Source organism: Nelumbo nucifera, chromosome 2 (genome assembly GCF_055504915.1).
Source record: "Nelumbo nucifera cultivar China Antique chromosome 2, China Antique-T2T, whole genome shotgun sequence".
NCBI lineage: Eukaryota > Viridiplantae > Streptophyta > Magnoliopsida > Proteales > Nelumbonaceae > Nelumbo > Nelumbo nucifera.
In genome coordinates, this window is record NC_142650.1 from 42,532,338 (window position 1) to 42,551,752 (window position 19,415).

The window sequence follows — 19,415 nt, forward strand, 5'->3', positions numbered from 1 at the left end:
TAGACGTGGACAGGGTTCGTATGAACAGGAGATCCGAACTCTCACAAAAGTAGTACCCTTCATGTATGAAATATGTGGTATCATGTCTGTGGTGGTGGGAAGATGGACTCCTCCTTCTGGGCGCACTCTCAAAGTTAACACAGAAGGCAGTTTCTCTAACAGCAAAAGTGGTTTTGGTTTTTTTGGTCTTTTCTTTTTGGTAGCTGTGCTTTGTGTAAAGTTGTTTTCCCTCTTTTAGATGAACTCTTAGCCATTAAACAGTATTGTTTGGCAGCTGTTAGGCGCTGAGTTTTCAGAACTTAATTGTAGAGAGTGATAATCAGACAGTGGTTAAAGTTTTACAATCAAGGTCTTTTGGACAACACCCCCAAATTCGGAGTTTGCTAACTGATATTTACAGTCTTCTTCCAGCTGGTACTCTCTTCAGCTTAATACGCAGAGAAGCTAATGCATCAGAGCACTTATTGACTTCTAAAGGTGCCTCCAGTTTGGAGGATAGTTGACTATCTCCTCCCGGCTGTTGTTACATTCGCTTTCAGTAGATCATCCCCTTAGGCTGCGTTTGGAAATGATGCAAATAGAGTGTAAATTTTAGTTTAATATAAATTTGTATTATGGTTTATTTTTGCTTGTATTTGGTAACATTATTTATACTTTGACAAATGACATATTAATGCATATTTACATTGATAATAAGATATAAAAGTACATCAATAAGAAAAAGTAAATTTGTATTCAAGGGATTTTGATAAAAAAAAAAGTATATGCTTTATTGAAATTCATATTTGCATTCGTTACCGCTAAAAGCCTGTTTGATAGAAAGTAAATTTGTCAATGTAAATCTAACCTAATTTTACAATTTATATGAACCATTTTACACTCTATATATTTACATTCACACTTATTTGCATCATTTCCAAACACAGCCTTAGGATGTTTTCTTTCCGTTAATTTTGCTGTTATTTGTTTCTCTGTTTTCTGTTATTTGTTTGATTTAAAAAAATAAATAAATAAATCATATAGGGTGTTTGAATGTGTTTTATTGGCAGGAGATTCAGTTTTATATATGAGGTTAGTGTGAGGAGCGCTTAGTGAGCAGCAGAGATCCGGGGCCGGCCATGGATGCATTATTGAGTAGTCAAATGGACAGTAGCACCGTGTGTCCACTTTCTTCATGGTAGGTATTTTTGTCATTTCAACCATAACCAAGTTCACTTTATCCAAAATGCATTAACACGTGTTAATTTTGATCCACCTGTCTTTGGCATCCAAAAAGCATTAATAACACGTCTCCCTCCCTACTCTTTCAGCTTTCCTCATGAAATTTGAAGCCTCTCAGGAGAATCAATTCATGCTCTTTGAGGACAGCATCAAATACAGCTCTGCTCGGTCGATTTTTTTTTTTTCTTTTATTGTCTTGTATAACTAAAGTAGGAAAGCGGAGATCTCAAACGCCTTTAGGGTTTTGGATTTCTTAACTTTCCTTGCAAAGTTTGCCTAGGGCCTCTGAATTTCGCCTGCGGGAGCTTATGAGAAGGGACATGGACATGGCTATCTCTCCCGCCTGTCTGAGTAGAATCTAGGATTAAATTCAGAAGTCTAATTTTGTTTTCAAATGCTTTTCTCTTAGTGGTTCCACAAGAATGTCACAAGCTTCCGAGGCTCGGAGCTCTGCTTATCTAACCGCACTCGCCCAAGAAATCGAGAAAAAACTCCAACGGGTGAGGCCTCCATTCATTTTGCCATAAATCGTTGTGTGTCACAGTAATCAGGAAGTCGGTTATGTCCATGATTCATTAATTGATTTGTTTTCGTGTGAATTCATTACTGTTAAACAGTTTTGATGACACTTCGCAATCTATGTGTTGATTATGTGTTTATATTTCATGGATTTGAGTTAATTCGGGATTTAGAAAGGCGCACTCTAGTGAATTAGAACGGCAGGAGGTAGATTAATGTTCCATTAAATCTTTGCAGGCACTAGTTTCTCAATCCCAGAGACTTAATTTGTTGCAGGAACTGTTTGCTGACATAGCTTTAGAAGTCGACGTCCGTGCCCGAGGTGAGTGTTCATTGTGGAAATTTGCACTTCTGTTTATTTTATTTTATTTTATTTTATTTTTTTGGGAAATTTGCACTTCTGTTTGCCCAACTTTTTTTAGTTAAAAAACTGTTTTTTTAGTTGTTTTCCATGAGCGTCAGGTTGTATGGCTATTATTTAGCGTGATATATTACTTTTTTTAGGCAGTGTGATATATTACCGACTGCCATAGTTGTCAATGCGACGCCAATGCGATGATAAGGCACTTCTTTAAGGGCCCCTATGTGCCTCAACTTACTGCTTAAACAGGCGGTATATTAATTCTAGGTGTAACGCAACTTATCCGTATCATTTATATTACATAAATAAAGATAAAAGGGTATTGACCAACATTAAAAAACAAAATTTAAATTTATAGAGGGGTAAAATGAGTGAGTGTAGAGCAAACTAAACCAGCAATAGGAAAATAATGAGTTCAGCTTCAGATAGTAAACTTCATAAGGAACTTCTTCTTGACTCTCTCTCTCTCTCTTCCTTTCACTTGTTCTTTTTCTTAGGGTCTGTAATCACTCCTCACTGTCTTCCTTACTGTAAGCAGAACAGACTCTGTCCCTTTACCTCTTTTTCTTCTTCTTTGCAATTGACATACTCCATCCCCTAGTCTTTTTTTTTTTTCATATAGACAGTGTAGTGCATCTCAATTCCACTTTTATCTTTCAATTCTTTTACGTTCAATCATTTTTTATGTTTTCTAGTTGCTCATATATATATATATATATATACAGAGAGAGAGAGAAGCTAAAGTTAACCAGCTTTTTGTATTAAAAAAATCATCTAGGCAAGAAGGTGCTTCCCTGTTGCTCATCCTCAACTTAGTGCCTTGACAACTATACTAACTAATAAATAATGGTAGGGGAGTCTCGCCACAACTTTAGAATCCCCTACCATTATTAAATTTCTGATATGAACTGATTTACATTACATTACCTGAGTCCTCAAAGTACTGCAACCTTTGTGCCTCTAATGCAGATCTCACAGAACTTCTATGATCTGATACGGGTAGAAGCCCTAGTTGCCTGCAGTTATAACATCTATTCTGAGATGCAATAGTGATGAGTCTCTTGCATGTGTATCACACATGTAATGGACTCAAATTGTTAAACAATGAAATAGCTAAAAGAGAACTGTACTCCTATTTGTATTATTCCTAATTATGTATTACAAAAAGAACCCAACTGCGTTTAAATAGATGATTATTTGGGCCGTAAACCAAAAGAAATATAGAAACTTCAACTAACCACATATCTCATTCATTTTATTACAATGTGTAGCATCCTATAACATAGATTCATATAATTTATATGCTTATAGCCACTGGTGATGTTTTTCTCCACCATCTTAACTTGTAATTCATACTACAATTTAAATCTAGATTTTAGAGTTCATGGATGGTTAGGGCTATGTTTCAATGGTATGTTTTTCTCCACCATATTAATTTGTAATTCATACTACAATTTAAATCTAGATTTTAGAGCTCATGGATAGTTAGGGTTATGTTTCAACGGTAGATTCTAATAACATGTTAGAGTCACCTCTATTCTGTATAGGCTTTAATTTTGATGTTCTGCTTTCTAAAACAGATATAATTATAAGCAAAGATGATGATGGAGTTTCTTCAGCAGAGGATGATATTAACCATCTTTGCTTTTACAATGTTCTCGCTGATCATTATGTTATAGTGCCTGAGAATGGAAAACCAATCCTTGATTTGATTGTCCAGCTGTGGAGCCAGTCTTTTGCGTCTAATATCTTTGCCCTCCTTTTCCACAAGTGGGTATGTATTCTTAATTTTATTGAAAAATTTATATACATATTTTCACTAGTGAACCCTTCTTCCATAATGTATGTTCTGATATTTATAATACATATACTCTCTATAGTGTCTATATTTCTTTACTGACATTGACTAATGTAAACATGTGTCCCTTTGAAAAGTCAGTGTGTGGTAAGATGGACAGTTTGAATTACTCACATAGATGAGTTAGTGCTGGTTTGAAGAGTAACACAAGTAAGACATGTTGTCCTGGCATATGAGAGCTTGACATTCCATGTAACACTACATAAGATGTCTATTGTTATTACTATTTATATGAGCCGACTTCGTGGCAATGAAAATTTTACATATAATCCTTCTATTCTATTTTAAGCTTAGAATCCATTGTGGCATTTCAACAAATTGAGAAGTTTAAAGGCCACTCTGTTTTGCAGTTATTTGAGGTTCAACTTGAAAATTCAGAAGTTCTCCTCCGTTATTCATCAGCCCTTGTTCAAGGTGCTACAAATGTATTCTGGTATGGAGATTAGAGATATGGGTATCAATTGTTGAATAACCACTAATAAATGTAAAGGTTTCTGGTTTCTTCAAATATAAATTCTGAAGTATTAGGAATAATTATTCATGTGCTTCTTTGTTGTTGTTTTTTTTATTTATTTATTTTTTGGTGCTCTGTATGTTGCTGAAGTGTGTATGCTTACCAGTCCAAATTTTCTTGTTTTCTTTTTTGGACACATTTCTGCAATGTCACTTGTTCATAAACCTGAAAATGTTCCATATATAACTAAATGTTCATTGGCAGGATTGACATCCAAACAAATACAAGGCGTTTCTTGTCTTTGTTTCATGTAAAACATCTTGTACCATAAATTTCATTGCTCAAGCTTTATTTCTTTCTGTCTTTCTATGATTCAAGTGCATCATGACCAAATATATAATTGTCTGCAATCTCTCCCTTCTTTACTACCCAGTATCTTCTTGAGGAGGTTGCATTGGTACCAGCACGCTTGAATAAAATCGCCTTGCAGGTAAAACACAGTTGTGTCATGCAGAGCTTTCTTGCAATAGTAATTTGATATTTGTGGTGTCTGAGTTTCCATTGTTTGCTAACCCAATTTGTTTTGAAGCCTTGTTTTGTCGAAATTGCCTATTTGTTTTTTAGTGCTACAAGTGCATTGAAGTGCTCATTTTCACTTACTTTCAGGCCCAGAGAGACTTGTATCTTCTGCTTTCCAGATTCATATTCTTTTACAATTTAGGTGTGTCCTTATGAGTTAACAATAGTGTTTACTGATCTAATTTATCTACCTCATTAATTGTCTTGTCTTCTTGTGGCAGTTGACAAGCTCGAAACTTTGTTAAAGCAATTTCCTGTTTTTCCAAATGCTTTTTTGGTTGGCGGTCCTGCAGACATTTTTGTTATTGAGTTAACAGATCAGGTAATACCTAAAATAATATCTTGAAAATGTGGCTCATTTAATCATTTTGTGAAACCAATTAATATAGTCAACCATTTTTCTTGTGTTCTATGTTATGTTTTTTATTTTTTTTCCAGCTTCAAAAGTTGAAAGTTGAACCAGTACTGCTTCATTACCTCTCTCACATGAAAGCCCTCGAGGGTATATTATTGTTTTCACTTCAGATCGCTCACTCGTGCATGTTGTGAAGTTATAAGATGTTTAAGATTGCCTGCATTTTTATGTTTGGGTAGACTATTAGTTGGTTGGTTAATTTCTCTAGGTTTGGAGCTGAGGATGACAACAAGTACAAGATTGAAAGCCTGCCTGTATAGTTTCACATCCCCTGGTGGTCCAATGTATCCAACAAGAGCTGTTCGTCATGCAGCATGGGATACACTTGATTTGCTTTTCCCTGTAAGTAACTATTTGATCAATTCTGCTTAGCAGATTAGAGAATAGTAGAAAGATAAATATCTATACAATTTATTTTAGAATGAAATACAAGACTCAAGAGATGGGATCGTCTGCTTACTTCCCAGAGGCCACCACATGTTTTTTCAGTCATGTAAATTGTTTTCATATGTAAATGTGGATCCCTATATATCAGGCATTATCAGTTCCTGGCAAAAAATTTCTGGCATATCCACCATCACATGCCTCTCACCAAGGTCTCATATTTTATTAGGGCTGTTAACGGGTATGTTTGTTCTCATTCTGTGAGTTTGTCCCGATTAATAATTGGATCACTTCTGGTTCTTGCCTGTTCTGAACCAATTATCCAGTTAATAATATATAAAGGTTTCCTAATTTTCTTGTAATTTTTATTATATTTTATGTCTAAAAGGGTCAATTTGATTGAGAATATATAAGATAATTTTGGTCAAAGATATTTGATTTATTTACATATAAATAATCTACTATTTTACTGTCATTTTTATTAAGGCTATATTATCAAAAATGGAAGTTTTAGGTCTATGATTTTGTCCTGATTAACAATCAAGACCGGTAAACATGGTTTTTAAAACTGACCCGGAGACCGAATCGGTTAGGGGTCCGGTTACCGGGTCGAATGGTCCGAATGATCGGCCTGTTCTGACAAAAAAGTTAAAAATTTTAAAAATAAAAAATAAAAAATGGTTAAAACCGTTCAAACGGTTAACTGCCCGGGTCAGCGGTTTGCTGATCAAAATCAACGGTTTTTTGAGAAATCCTGGTTTTGGGGAAGAATGGAACCGGTCACCTGACAGGTTCCCATTTTTTTCGGTCCAGTCCGGTTTGAAAACCTTGCAGGTAAACATTGTCCTGAACCAGACTCGACCTGTTGATAGCCTCATCTTAGGCTATGAAGGAAAATGTAGGGAAAAAGGAAGGGAAAGGTAGGGAAACCTTTACAACCCTTGTATTGGTTTCCTGTCTTTCCCTTCCTTTCCCTATCTTTTCCTTCAAACCAAACATAGCCTTATTGGTCACTTGCAGGGAAGTCATATTTCCATTTTTCATACTTTGGGAAATTGTAAGAACCAGATTAGTGGCTTTTCCATCTGAGATTTCCTTCAAGCTGTTGGCACTCGTGGTTGCAGGTTGGACGATATCCTCGGCATCTGATAAGTCTGTTCTTCCGGCTGCTATATCCATGGTACTGGCCCTCTTCATGTTGGAGTTTTATAGTGTCTTGCATCAGGGCAGTGATATACTCTATCCTGAGAATATTCTTTTCAAGTTGGAAGAATCTGAGAAAACCTAAACATCCCTAAATGTAGAGAATAGATCGGGTTCCAGCAATCTCCGAATTTAGGATGGCACTCCTTACAGAGTTCACTTGTCTTTTTACTTTCCTGTGAGAAGGTTACAACTGAAATCACTTACAAGTTACGAAAACATATTTTGGGTTGATTCATTGCTCTCAGTTGAGCTGCTTTAAATCACTTGCATGTTGAGAATATTAACGAGCACAAAGCTCACTTAATGGCCATACTTGATTATTATCTTCTTTCGAGTCTCAAAGTAGAAATTGTAGCTTGGTTTCGTCCTGGATCCGACATACTTGATGATATTCTCGATTTCTTTGGTTCGTATGTCAATCATTTGCCGTGGCTGATGAGTTGGTAAAACTTTCACCATCTCAGCCGTCATTGTCTCATCGAAAAACTGAAGAGTAAATAACACGCTCACAGCTCCCTTGACTCGTTGAAATATCACAATTCACATGTATTACGGTTGCATTTGGAATCAGTGTAAAACATCATTGGTGTAAAAATACACCGATAATGTTTTACATTGAACCCGTGAAAGTGACTTGCTTTTTAAAAAACACGATGGGTGGAAGAGTGTAAAGTTTTTACATTGAAAATTTTATGCTTGATTAGGTTTTACAATGATTATAGATGTAAAACTTCATTTCATTTAAACGTATGCATAATTGAACCAGAGCGGAACTTTACGTCGATTATAATTATATGCTCTTTTCAAACGCTTATAATATTGCTTTCAAATGCAGACTAAAGTATTCTTGTAAATAAGATACAGCAGATTGATAGTGTTTGGAGCCATGGAGCTAATTGAGGAGCAAAACTGATAATGAGCATCTACATAACATTGATCAATGGAGTTTTTTTATGTGTGCGATGCAACAGGCTAGGCCGTTGTTAAAAGATGTGATTACATTCATAGTTTCGTAACATAAACTATAAAGGACACGGAACTGGTTAAATAGCGCAATGTACGATTATTTTTTGAAGAAAATTTTCAAAACACACAAAATTCAAGGGATTGGGAAATGGCAGACACTTTTGGCCAATCAACACATTTGTGAGAAATATGTTGCAACATATGATTCTCATTTCAACTAAAGATGTATGTATTTAATAAATATCAAATTTGATATTTTAAATAAAAACAAAACTTTGTATTGATCAACTCAAAACAGTTTTAAAACACATTAAATAGAAAAATCTCTCGCACATTTATACTGATCAACTCATCAACTGAAAACACGACAACACCTTACCAAAAACCTCTTTAGTTCGGGACTAGTGCTTGGGTCAATCAATGCCAGCCATGTCATTTAAGTTACTCGTGATAAATACGAGGACAACTAACACATGACACATCTAAAAGCACCAAATCACCAGCTCGAGTGGTATAATTGCAAGTAGAACTATGAATACATGTTTGTTGGTAAGTTGTTCGGGTGAAAGGAGCTCCAACTTGATTTACATGAAGTTGACCAATATCACCTTCTTTTACAGGATAATATAGTTTTCACCGAAAGAACCAAATCAAGAGTTGAGTCATTGGCGTGTTAGCTGGTTTGTTCCAGTGTTAATACAGAACCGAATCCTGCCAAGTTACTAATGGTGCATGGCACTGAATATAAAAAAAAATAAAAAAATTATGAAAAGTGAATTATCCTCCAATAAATTTTTGAGCTTTTAAGTTTTACCCTTTTGCCACGGGGTAATCTACAAGGCTACAAATCTACAACTAAGATACAAGACCAGATCTGCACCGCACAGCAATCTCACAACACATCTAAGCCACACATCGGGTACATCTACATACTCGTGTTATTATGGGAAGATGTTCCAAATACACAGGATGTGAATTCAAGATGAGATCACATCTGTGCCACACAAATGCCACTGGCAACATCTCCCCAAGTTGCCAGTGGAAGATGTTCCCAATACACGAATGGGATATGCCGTGGGGCGTTTGTGGGGCACGGATATGAATTGCTGTCAGATCGGTGTGGCAAATCCCGATTCCTAAGATTAGGAGCATCAGTATTGAATTGTTTACCAAAAAGAGGAGCATCAGTAATTCAGACCACGCTCAAATCTCGTTATACTAAGTTCTAGGCTTATTTTTACCCTCAATCTTTTCAGTCGGTGTAAAGCAAGTCTAAGCAAGGTGTGACGTTGACAATGCCCGACCAAATTCCATTCCAGTGTACCTCCATGCCAAGACACGCCATTGCGTTTAAGGTTAAAAGACGAATAGTCTAATACCCCCATATAATTTCGGGAATCAAGATCTAGCATTTCCCAAACCAATTAAAACAAAGAAACTACATTATTTACAGTGCATAAAAAAAATGCCAAATGGAACCTTTGAACAATGTTTCAGATATATAGAAATTTTCACCAAAAACTGATGGGCAGTAAAAAGAAATTGAAATAAAATATAACTACCTTCAACTGGCATCCCACCTGCGTAACAGCGCATGATGATGAAATGCCAAAGCTCCGCTACAACTCAATATGTTGACCTTTTTTTCTCCAAAAAAATGATAGGGAGAAAAAAGAAATTGACAAAAACAACTACCTTCAACTGACATCCCACCTGCTTAACAACGCACGATTTAGTGTTGAAGTGTTAAAGCCCCGTTACAATTCAATTTGTTGACATTCTTTTCTCCATTGTTTCTATCACCTGAAGGGGAAAAATTTCCCTGGCTCCGCTTGTGTAAACAAATAAAATGTTTTGAAGAAAAACAGCTAATAAGACAAAAGGAGAGATCACAGAAACAGTCTGCAGCTGTCTATTAACGCAAGTACCATGTCAAATTCAAACGAGCAATAAAAGGCCCTGGCTCCATAAACCAGACACAACAATCTCCTCACTGTATTTTCCTCCTTGTAAGAGTAGCATGTTGGTAAAAGTATACATCCTTGAGCAACGACGTATTTATAATGTTATAGCAGAACTATGAAGCCAAAAAAGTTCACCTTCAATTTATTTGCATTGCTTCTGAATGGTACTTCTCTAAATCAGCATCAAGATCTTCTGCAGATATCTGCTCACCACGGTCTCTTCTCCGCCCACGGCCCCTTCCAAATCCACGACCACCACCACCTCGAGACCGTCCCATGGCTCCACCTCTTCCTTGTCCACTGTTGCATTATCATATGAAATTAAGAAGTTGTACAAAAAGATTCTACCAGATATAACTACATCACAAGCACAAAAGACACAAAAGATGGACTTGACCAAATTTAGCATGCAAGAACTTGTTCTTTGGTACTTATCCCCTAACCATATGCAAAGAAAAATGACAACGGAAAAAGAGAGATGAGTGCTCGAGGACAGTATCTTTTAACTCCCATAACTGGAAGGATGGTCCAACAATCAAAAACACTTTATAAATTTAAGTAGATGAGAAAACCCCTACACCCTAAGGGTATTTACTGTAGCAAATCAGCATAAAGCTTAAAACAGACACATTAGAACAGAATAACAAATTTTACAAGCAGAGATACTTTTTAAATCAGGAAGGAAATCATGAATAATTAATTCATGATACAACTAGTTTAAACTAATAGCCTGGAACAGTACGGTTGTAATACAAATAGAGGTATATATTAGTAAAGAAAAAAAAAGTGCATCCATGCATCCACCAGTAGAAGGCTAAATATTATTATTAAGTTGATGTGCTAGAGTTAAACTTAAAATAAACAATTGCATGCATATCATAGGACGGAAAATATACAAAGTACCAACTACCAAGCATCAAGCCCTGTTAGATATTTATTGGTAATTTGATACTTTCAAAGGTGCTTGCAAAATATAACCAAGGAGAATAGTATTTACAAGGAAATCTAAATGCAGGAAGCAAATTTGAGAGTTATTAGGATGAAAAAGAAAAATGTCCAAACTCCAGCTATTTGTCAAAAAAAAATGTCGCTGAGATAAAAGAGCATACCTTCTGGGAACACCATTTGGATTTCCAAAGCCGCCATTTGCAGCTGGTGGAACAGCAACAGGCGTCGCAATATTTGTCCCTACAACCTCAATTTTCATTGGCTTCCCATCAAGCTGAACATTGTTATACCTCTTGACAGCAGCTAGAGCATCTGCCCGGCGTGAAAAGACAACTTCTGCCGTCCCCTAAGATAAGGAATCACTTTTATCTATGGCTAAACACAAAGAATGCTCAAAGAGCTAGACAATGACAGATGTTGGCAGGTACCTTCGATCTTCCGCTCCTGTCATAATGGACTGTATATCGTTTCAGGTCACCAACCTCTGAAAAGAGCTCCTGCCCAGAGTTCCAAAGTACAAATTTAATAAAGCTTCACTATAAACATTCATATTTTTTGGAAATCACTAAAAACTTTAAGAGAGAATTACCCAACTAATTTAAAATGCTTGGAAAATGTAACATCTTGGAGATATTAATTTTATAGATAAATGAACTGGTAGATAAGACAAGAATGCACTGTATTGCATTTTCAACCACCTAAAATTGGATAAATAGCATAGCAAAAATTTAGAAAGGCATGCTTACAATACCAAAGTTCAGCATATCCATTTTAAGGCATACAAAACAATTAATTCCAACTTTGACCACCACAAGAATTTTCCAAAAGAAGAATGTAAAATGAGGTGGCAACAATCAAGAGAATAATTAAAGGAAATACATGACCACACAAAGGTGCAGAATGCACAGTACATGCATGGAGAGGGGGAATAGGCAATGGCCCTATATCCAATATTTACATGATTTTTTAACAGTAATGAGAAAAATAGTCAAAGAAAAAATGGTACACGAAGCCCTTTGAAAACAAGAATAGCTCAATCAATGTCACCCAATAATAGAAAAGTAATAACCCAAAAAAATATGATTCCAAAATAAACACAACTCCAAAGGTATGACCCATTGTTATAAAAGTGTGAAGCAAAAAGATATTCCAAGAGACTGATGCGCAAGGTGCAATGTGAGGCATGCACATGAATGAGGTGATACTCCACTTTATGCAAGAGTATGCAAATCTAGATTCTGAAAGAAATAACAATGTTTCAATGAAAAGAAATCTAGCTCAATTGATTAGATCATCAGGTTATTAATACAAATGTACATTCAAGTCCTACATATGGCTAAACTATTTCACTCTTAAACATCATAGCACAGCCTACAGTATGATAAACCACGCAATCAATATCAAATTCAAGGATAATTCATCAAAACACATACACAAGCCAGGTGAAGTGCACCTCAGTTTAGGCAAGAAAAAAAAAAGTCATTACCAAATATCAATCCCAGCCATGAGGAATTCAGGCAAGAAACACCTCACAAAATGAAACTCACCTATGAACCTAGGGATAACTCAGGCATGCCTTTTAAAACACTTGACTGCTCAACAATATAACTCCAACCTATCAATTGAGTCTCAAGCAAAAAAAAAAAAATCAGCTAGACATCAATCAAAAAAGATCAGCTATAGAATATCCAATCTTTGAACCTTTTTTTTTATCGATAACACTTTCATTAAATCATCAGTAGAAGATTTACAGGAGGAAGACAAACACAATTATCTTCCAAGAGCCACAAAGCGCCTCATAAAAGGAAAAAAAGAAGAAAAAAAGACGACACTAAAGTTACAGCTTAGCCCAAAACAGTGAATCCCTTTCTGCCCCTTGTTTAGCTAAACTGTCAGCTAGGGAATTAGCCGATCCTTTAACCCAACATGTCTTAACTTCCATCTCCCGCACCAGCCACATGAATTTCCTCCTCTCATTGTTGTACTTCCATAAACCATTTTGATCTTTAGTCAGCCACCCTATCACCACCTCTGAATCCCCTTCAATTATGAGTTTCTTGATGTTCAGCTCCTCAGCTTTCTGGACTTCTTCCATAACTGCAAAGATCTCAGCTCTAAGGGAGTCGCTCACTCCAATTGGGCCTGAAAACATGGCAGAGATGACCCCATTTTCGTCCCTAAAAACACCTCCAATCCCCGATTGCCCCGGATTTCCCCTACTACATCCATCAAAGTTTAACTTCAAGAATCCACTAGGTGGGGGAGTCCAAGCCACATTCATTATTGCCTTGGTCTGTGTGCAATTTGCAATTTCACCCCACTTCCTCAACATGTCATCCACGGTGTAATCTGTGAATAGTTCCAAATATTTCAACCACTGTACCGCCCTAATATGTATGATAGTCCTCAGATCTGTTGCTCCTCTTTGGGTTTCTGAGAATATCCTAGAGTTTCTTTCCTCCCACAATGTCCAACATATTGCAACCCTTAGTCCTCTCCACATTATCCTTCCCCTTTTTATCCGCCACCTGAAAAAGGTAGGGAAGAAAAGGACCTACCAGTCTGATGGGGGATTCCAACTGCATCCAAATAAGGAAGCCCAATCCCAAATTGACCTCGCAAAGTGGCAAGACACCAGTAGGTGAAAACCAATCTCCCCATCCGCTTTACATAGAACACACCACTGAGGTGACAAGCAAGTATTGGGTCTCTTCTTTTGGAGTAGATCACCAGTGTTGATTCTTTCCAGATAGGCTTCCCAACAAAATCTACCAACCCTAGGAGGTCTTTCTCTGCACCAAACCTCATCAACAGGGAAAGGGGGGAAGGTAGGACTGATGGACTGACTTAAGACTTTGAAGAACGAAGCACAAGAGAAGATAACATTGGGGGTAGGTGTCCAAATTCTAGAATCCACCCTAGTGGGGTCTAAGACAACATTATCAAGAAGTGCAATAAGGCTCGAAATATTGTCAAGGTCTGAGTCCCTCAAATCCCTTCTTAGACCCAAGTTCCACCCAATCCCAAAAGTGGAAGAGGACGGGGTGATGAAAGATGAGATCGGCTCATTTTTCAAATTAGAAAGAGCACACAAAGAAGGAAATTGATCCTTTAAAGGGGCGCTCCCCACCCAGGTTTGTTCCCAAAATTTTATGGAATTACTGGAATTCAAGTCAAAACTGATATTAGGGGAGAAAACTGGTAGCAAGTCATGAATGGCTTTCCAAGGAGAATTGCTTGTGGTCCTAGCTCTGATTCCAACGTCCCATCCATTGTGCTCCAGCCCATGTATATTTGCCACTATTCTAGCCCACAACTTCTCCTTCTCCATAGGGAACATCCACAACCACTTCCCCGACAGAGTCATATTCCTTCTCCTGATACTCCCAAGCCCTACGCCACCACAAGACTTACTCCTACATACTATCTCCCAGCTAACTCTGTGATCCCTCTTCTCCTCTCCTGGCTCCCACAGGAAATCTCTCATAAGCTTCTCCAATATGTTAGCAACCTTCACTGGGATTTTAAACACCGATAGGAAAAAGATGGGTAAGTTAGCAAGTGTGGCCTTAATTAGTGTAATTCTCCCACCGAGAGAGAGGTAGTTCTTTTTCCAGGATACCAGTCTTTTTTCAAACCTTTCCACCATCGGGTTCCAAAAGCTCTCTCTCATGGGATTATCACCTAATGGCAACCCTAAGTAGTTCAAAGGCCACCCCGAACCTTCACACCCCAACACTTCAGCACTCTCACTGAGCTCTCCCTACTCCAAGTTCACCCCCACTATACAACTTTTCCCAAGGTTAACCTTCAAGTTAGACATTTGCTCAAACAGTTGTATTACCAACTTCAAGTTCCTGATAAAGCTCACATTACCGCCTTCACAAAATAGGATCGTGTCATCAGCAAACTGTAAGTGAGTGAGGGGGGTTTCCACCCTCCCAACTCTCCAGCCTCTAATGAGCCCCCTAGAATCTGCTCTGTGAATCAATTTCCCCAAAACCTCCGCAATTAGAATGAACAAGAAAGGGGACAGGGGGTCTCCTTGTCTTATACCCCTACTGGCTGGAAAGAAATCTACCACTAGCACTGAATAATGACAATTCCTGACACAACCCATGATCCACTTGCACCATCTAGCCCCAAACCCAAATTTAGTCAAAACTCTCCTCAAGAAATCCCAGTCCACCAAGTCATAAGCCTTTTCCAAGTCCAACTTACAAACCACTCCCTTCTTCTTATCCCTCTTAAAGTTCTCCACACTCTCATTAGCAATTAAAATCTGATCAGTAATTTGTCCTCAGATCTTTGAACCATCCAAACCAGATGTTCACCCTGACCTCCCAAGATCTAGTTTCTTGAATGTGATGTCTAGGAAAAAGTAGGAACTCATTATGAATATTGCTGTGCACAGTTGGAAAAGTCACTAGGAGTGCTAACTTGGGAGGGCTGAGGTTAAGCTTTTGTCACATTATCTATGGGCCCAGCCCCTAGCCCAATGCAGTGTAAAACCTTCAATTTGGGTATCAAAGTGGCAACCTTAAAAGCCACAACAATATAGTACCACCCTATCAATTGATTCAATTCAAGCTCTAGAAAATAATCAGCTAGAGATCTATTAAAAAAAGTATCAGCTATAGAATGTCTGACCTTTGGACCATCCAAACAAGATGTTAACTCTGACCTCCTAAGCTCTAGTCTCCTGAATGTAACGTCTAGTAATAAATAAGAACTTGTTATGAATAACTAGACTCAAGTCATATCAGAGCTCCAATCCATCCTACAATGTGCACAGTTAGAAAAAGTCACCAGGAGTGCAACTTGGGATGGATCAAGTTAAAAGTTTTGTTAAATTTTGAATAGGCCCAGCCCCTAAATGCAGTGCAGAATCTTCAACTTGGGAATCTGAGTTGCACCCCTAAAGGTCACAACAAAGCCAATCAAATGGAAGCATCAATAAAAACATTTCCAAGAATAAAATGCAAGAATCCACTATGAAGAACCAAGTTTAGTGCAGAATCCACTCCGGCTCGCCTGCCTCCACTTCAACAAGACCCCCCCTTTCAACTAGTGATATGCATCTTTGTTCTTCTTAGTATAAAAGATTTTTATTAAAAATAATCTTATACGAGATCCATTGTGAAGACACGATTGCACTTTCTGAAAATGAAACAATGCAGTCCTAGCGAAGCCCACACAAAATGAGCAAACAAGGACATAGAACCATAATCCTCGGACAACACTAATTACAATCATTTTATATCTTCAGGTCCAGCGGGATTTAAAGGATAAAAAAATCCTGAAAGTACTGAGACAATAATGAGGGTAAGGGAAATGAAATCAGCTTATTCGTGAAATTATGACCAGTGTTACAAAAAAATATATATAAAAAACAAAGATACTCACAAAGCTATCGACCTTCAAAATACCTTTTACTGATCATAAACTAACCTTGATGTCCTCGTTCGAGACGCCATACTCTAAGTTGGAGATGTAAAGCTTGGTGCCAGTTTCTATTGCAGAAGTTCGAGCCGCCTGCGCCGGATAAGCCGCCGCCTGATCTGTGAACATATCGTGCTGCCATGCTGAATCGGGAGCTTGAACCGGCTGCGTATACAACGATGAATACAAATCAAAACAGCTAAACGAGATCCAAAAGAAGACAGGCATGGAACCAAAACCCTAACCTTGTCCTCGATCACGGGAATCCAACAAACAAAAAAGACATGGAACAAATATGAAATACCCTAACTAACCTTTCCCGTCGAATAAGGCGCCGTTCGATTAGCACCGCGATTCGGGAATCGACGAGATGGACCGGGGCCTGAACCTCTGCCTCTGCCTCTGAAATTACCCCCTCCAGATTTCTTGTTGTTTTTTATCAGATCCTCAAGAGTCATGTCCAAAGCACTGGACATCTTTGAAAATACTTAAATTGGATGAACAGAGATGGCAACGAATAACCAGAGACGCACGGTGAAAAGAATTGAGCGTTTTGTTGATGATAAATGAGATCAACTTCTGAATAACGTTAGGGTTTTGGGGACAGGGGAGAGGAGGTAATTAGGGTTTTTGCATGGAGGGACAGGCAAGGAAGGTGCAGAAAAATATTTGGGGGGAAAAACAGATCCAAAGAGCCAAAATTAATCCTAGGGACATTTATATATCATACAAATAGTAATAGATATCCACTTGTCAACAAATCGGGTGTCGTGGTGTAGTTGGTTATCACGTCAGTCTAACACACTGAAGGTCTCCGGTTCGAGTCCGGGCGACGCCAGTTTTCATTTTGTTCATATTTTTCATTCATATACAAGTTTTCTTTTTAAGAGGTTTTGTCTTGTTTTCCTACTCTTCTCTTATTAACTGTTTGTTCCGTGTGAAAAAATAAATGGAGTAACATTATATAACCTAAGAAAAGAAATGAAAAAGAAAAACAGAATAAGGTTTTGTTACTTTGGAATTGACAAAACATTTGCCTTTCTGTTTGACCTATCACATAATTAATGTGGCAAAGAATGCCCCTCTAGCTAATGACGTCAATATGTATGTATTGAAGGAAATCCTTTTCCTTTGTTCGTAGTTAATGAAAACTCTTATTTCTTTGAGCCAAAAAAAAAAAAACTGGAAGCAGCAGTTGCTTAGAATATAATGAATTATTGATTGTCCTAACCTTGGAAAATTCATAAGATTTTTTATTAAATAAAAAGAAAAAAATAATCTGGGTAAGATGGATCAGACAAGAAGATAATGGAAATGGAAAAGGTTCTTCATGCTGCACGATCTCGGCACTCCTAGTTGGCCGGGACTTGGCTCCTAGCTGTGATGGACGGCACTTGAGAGGAAGAGGAAAATGAAGGGTTCCCGGGGAGCTCTCTCGACGGGAACACCCTGATAGCTAAGTTAGAACTCTGAGGAAAACTCAAGGAAAACACTGAGAGTTAAGAGTGCTGAAAGTGCTAGCTTCAATACCTTTGCTTAGTGAGGGTCGGGGTCCTCTTATACCGGAGCTCAGTCATATCAGGCGTAACCGCCACTACCCTAGTCGTTAGTGCCAGGACTGAGGTGGTAGGCGCAGGCTGCTGCTGCAGGGTACGGACCCGTCAGGCGTGCCATGCTTTTCAAAGATGGCAGGCACGACACCGCCTGGCAAGAGAAGTGGACGCTGCCACCAGATCCGACGGGTACGGATGTCAGGCGGATCTTCCCTGCAAGCTGTTGAGCTACTTTGCACCGAACCGCCTGGGGTGCTCCCTTCTTAGGAAGGGAGAGCTCGGAAACCCTTAGGAGGAGCTCGGGTCTCAAGGGGAGCTCGGGTCCCTTTGCATGGAGGGAGCTCGGGGCGCTCCACCCTCAGGCTTGGGGCGAGCTGGGCCTTGCCTCTCGATGAGTTGTCACACCTGCCAAGTCATTTGGTCGGGCCTCGGCGAGCTTGCTACACCGAATTGTGGCCAGGCTATCGCGCTGAGTTGTCACTTATGCCAGGTCATGTCCACGTGTCCCCGTGCTACGAGGTCGGGCCAAATCACCCTACATCAATTGCCCCCCACTCCCCGTGCTAGGGGTTTTGACCCAGCGCGGGGAGTCCGCGGTCTGCTGGGTGGATTTGGTTCGGGGCCTAAGCTTTCTTGTCCACCAACTCATCGGTTGGACCGGTTCTCTGCTCGGCTCTACTAGGTGCAGCTCAGGTCACGTACGGTCTACGCGCGGACGTCACGCGACTTATGGGACGTCAAAAAATGGGCTAAACCGATTTCGCCTCGAAGGTCGCACAGCTGGTTTTCATGAGGACCGTCAGATTGTTTCAATCTCAATCGTTGATGCCCGTGTATAGTGGCTATAAATAGTGAGGGTCCTGGCCATTTTCCTTCACCACAAATCCTCAGTCGTAGTCTTGAGATCACGTCCAAAGCCTCCAGCTCGGGTCAGTTCTTCCCAGTCTGGTTTCATCTTTCCTTGGTGAATCACCCTAGCCCCTCTTCAGTTTCATTAGTTATGCCTTCCTTTGATAGTCAGCTAGATGAGCCCGAGGTGGGTACCTCGGCTCAGGGTGACCCTACTGGAGTGCAGTCCTCCGAGGTGCGGGAGGCCTCGGGTAACTTGGCGTCCACCTCTCACCGAGGTCGGATGCCGGACAGGTTCGGGCCCTCCACCATGACCCTGGAGAGGCTCTGCTACCTTATTCAGCAGTACAACCTGCCCAGGGAGTACACCTACAGTTTACCTACGGGTAACTTCCCATGGGAGCACGACCCTGATGAGGTCGTAATCTTCCGGGAGCAGCTCATAGCCGGGCTCCGCCTTCCCTTCCATACACTCATAGTGGAGGTCCTGAACCACTTTAATGTTATGATAGACTAACTTCACCCGAACACGGTCCGTAACGTGGTCGGGACCATTTCCCTCTGTTACGACTATGTCCTCCCCCTTGACTTGGACATATTCTGCTTCATCCTCACAATCAAGAAGAGCACTTCATGCGTTCTCCCCGAGCACAGGAGGGCCTATTACTTGTCCCCTCGCCCGGGCTTCAAGTTAAT

At 39.1% G+C, this 19,415-nt stretch overlaps 2 protein-coding genes and 1 non-coding gene across 4 annotated transcripts; 2 read left to right on the forward strand and 1 right to left on the reverse strand.

Annotated features, from left to right (window-relative positions):
- Positions 1-1,298: 1,298 nt before the first annotated feature.
- Positions 1,299-7,325, forward strand: LOC104599316 (uncharacterized). 2 transcript variants are annotated; one of them, XM_010261801.3, is made up of 11 exons: positions 1,299-1,721; positions 1,978-2,062; positions 3,682-3,875; positions 4,310-4,392; positions 4,678-4,723; positions 4,847-4,903; positions 5,080-5,134; positions 5,214-5,314; positions 5,431-5,494; positions 5,616-5,749; positions 6,916-7,325. In XM_010261801.3, the coding sequence occupies exons 1-11, from the start codon at positions 1,644-1,646 to the stop codon at positions 7,087-7,089; spliced, it is 1,071 nt and encodes a 356-aa protein (XP_010260103.1). In that variant the 5' UTR covers positions 1,299-1,643; the 3' UTR covers positions 7,090-7,325. The 2 variants fall into 2 exon arrangements, with proteins under 2 accessions (XP_010260103.1, XP_010260104.1); XM_010261802.3 differs by having other exon boundaries at positions 2,017-2,062.
- A 2,382-nt stretch (positions 7,326-9,707) lies between these two features.
- Positions 9,708-17,006, reverse strand: LOC104599317 (RNA-binding (RRM/RBD/RNP motifs) family protein). Its single transcript, XM_010261803.3, has 5 exons — positions 16,632-17,006; positions 16,327-16,482; positions 11,304-11,372; positions 11,037-11,221; positions 9,708-10,227 (listed from the first exon to the last, which is right to left on the reverse strand). Exons 1-5 carry the CDS (start codon positions 16,791-16,793, stop codon positions 10,065-10,067), a joined length of 735 nt encoding a protein of 244 aa, XP_010260105.1. The 5' UTR covers positions 16,794-17,006; the 3' UTR covers positions 9,708-10,064.
- A 75-nt stretch (positions 17,007-17,081) lies between these two features.
- TRNAV-AAC (transfer RNA valine (anticodon AAC)) lies at positions 17,082-17,155 on the forward strand. Its single transcript has one exon. It is a non-coding gene; the product is annotated as a tRNA-Val (tRNA).
- Positions 17,156-19,415: the final 2,260 nt, after the last annotated feature.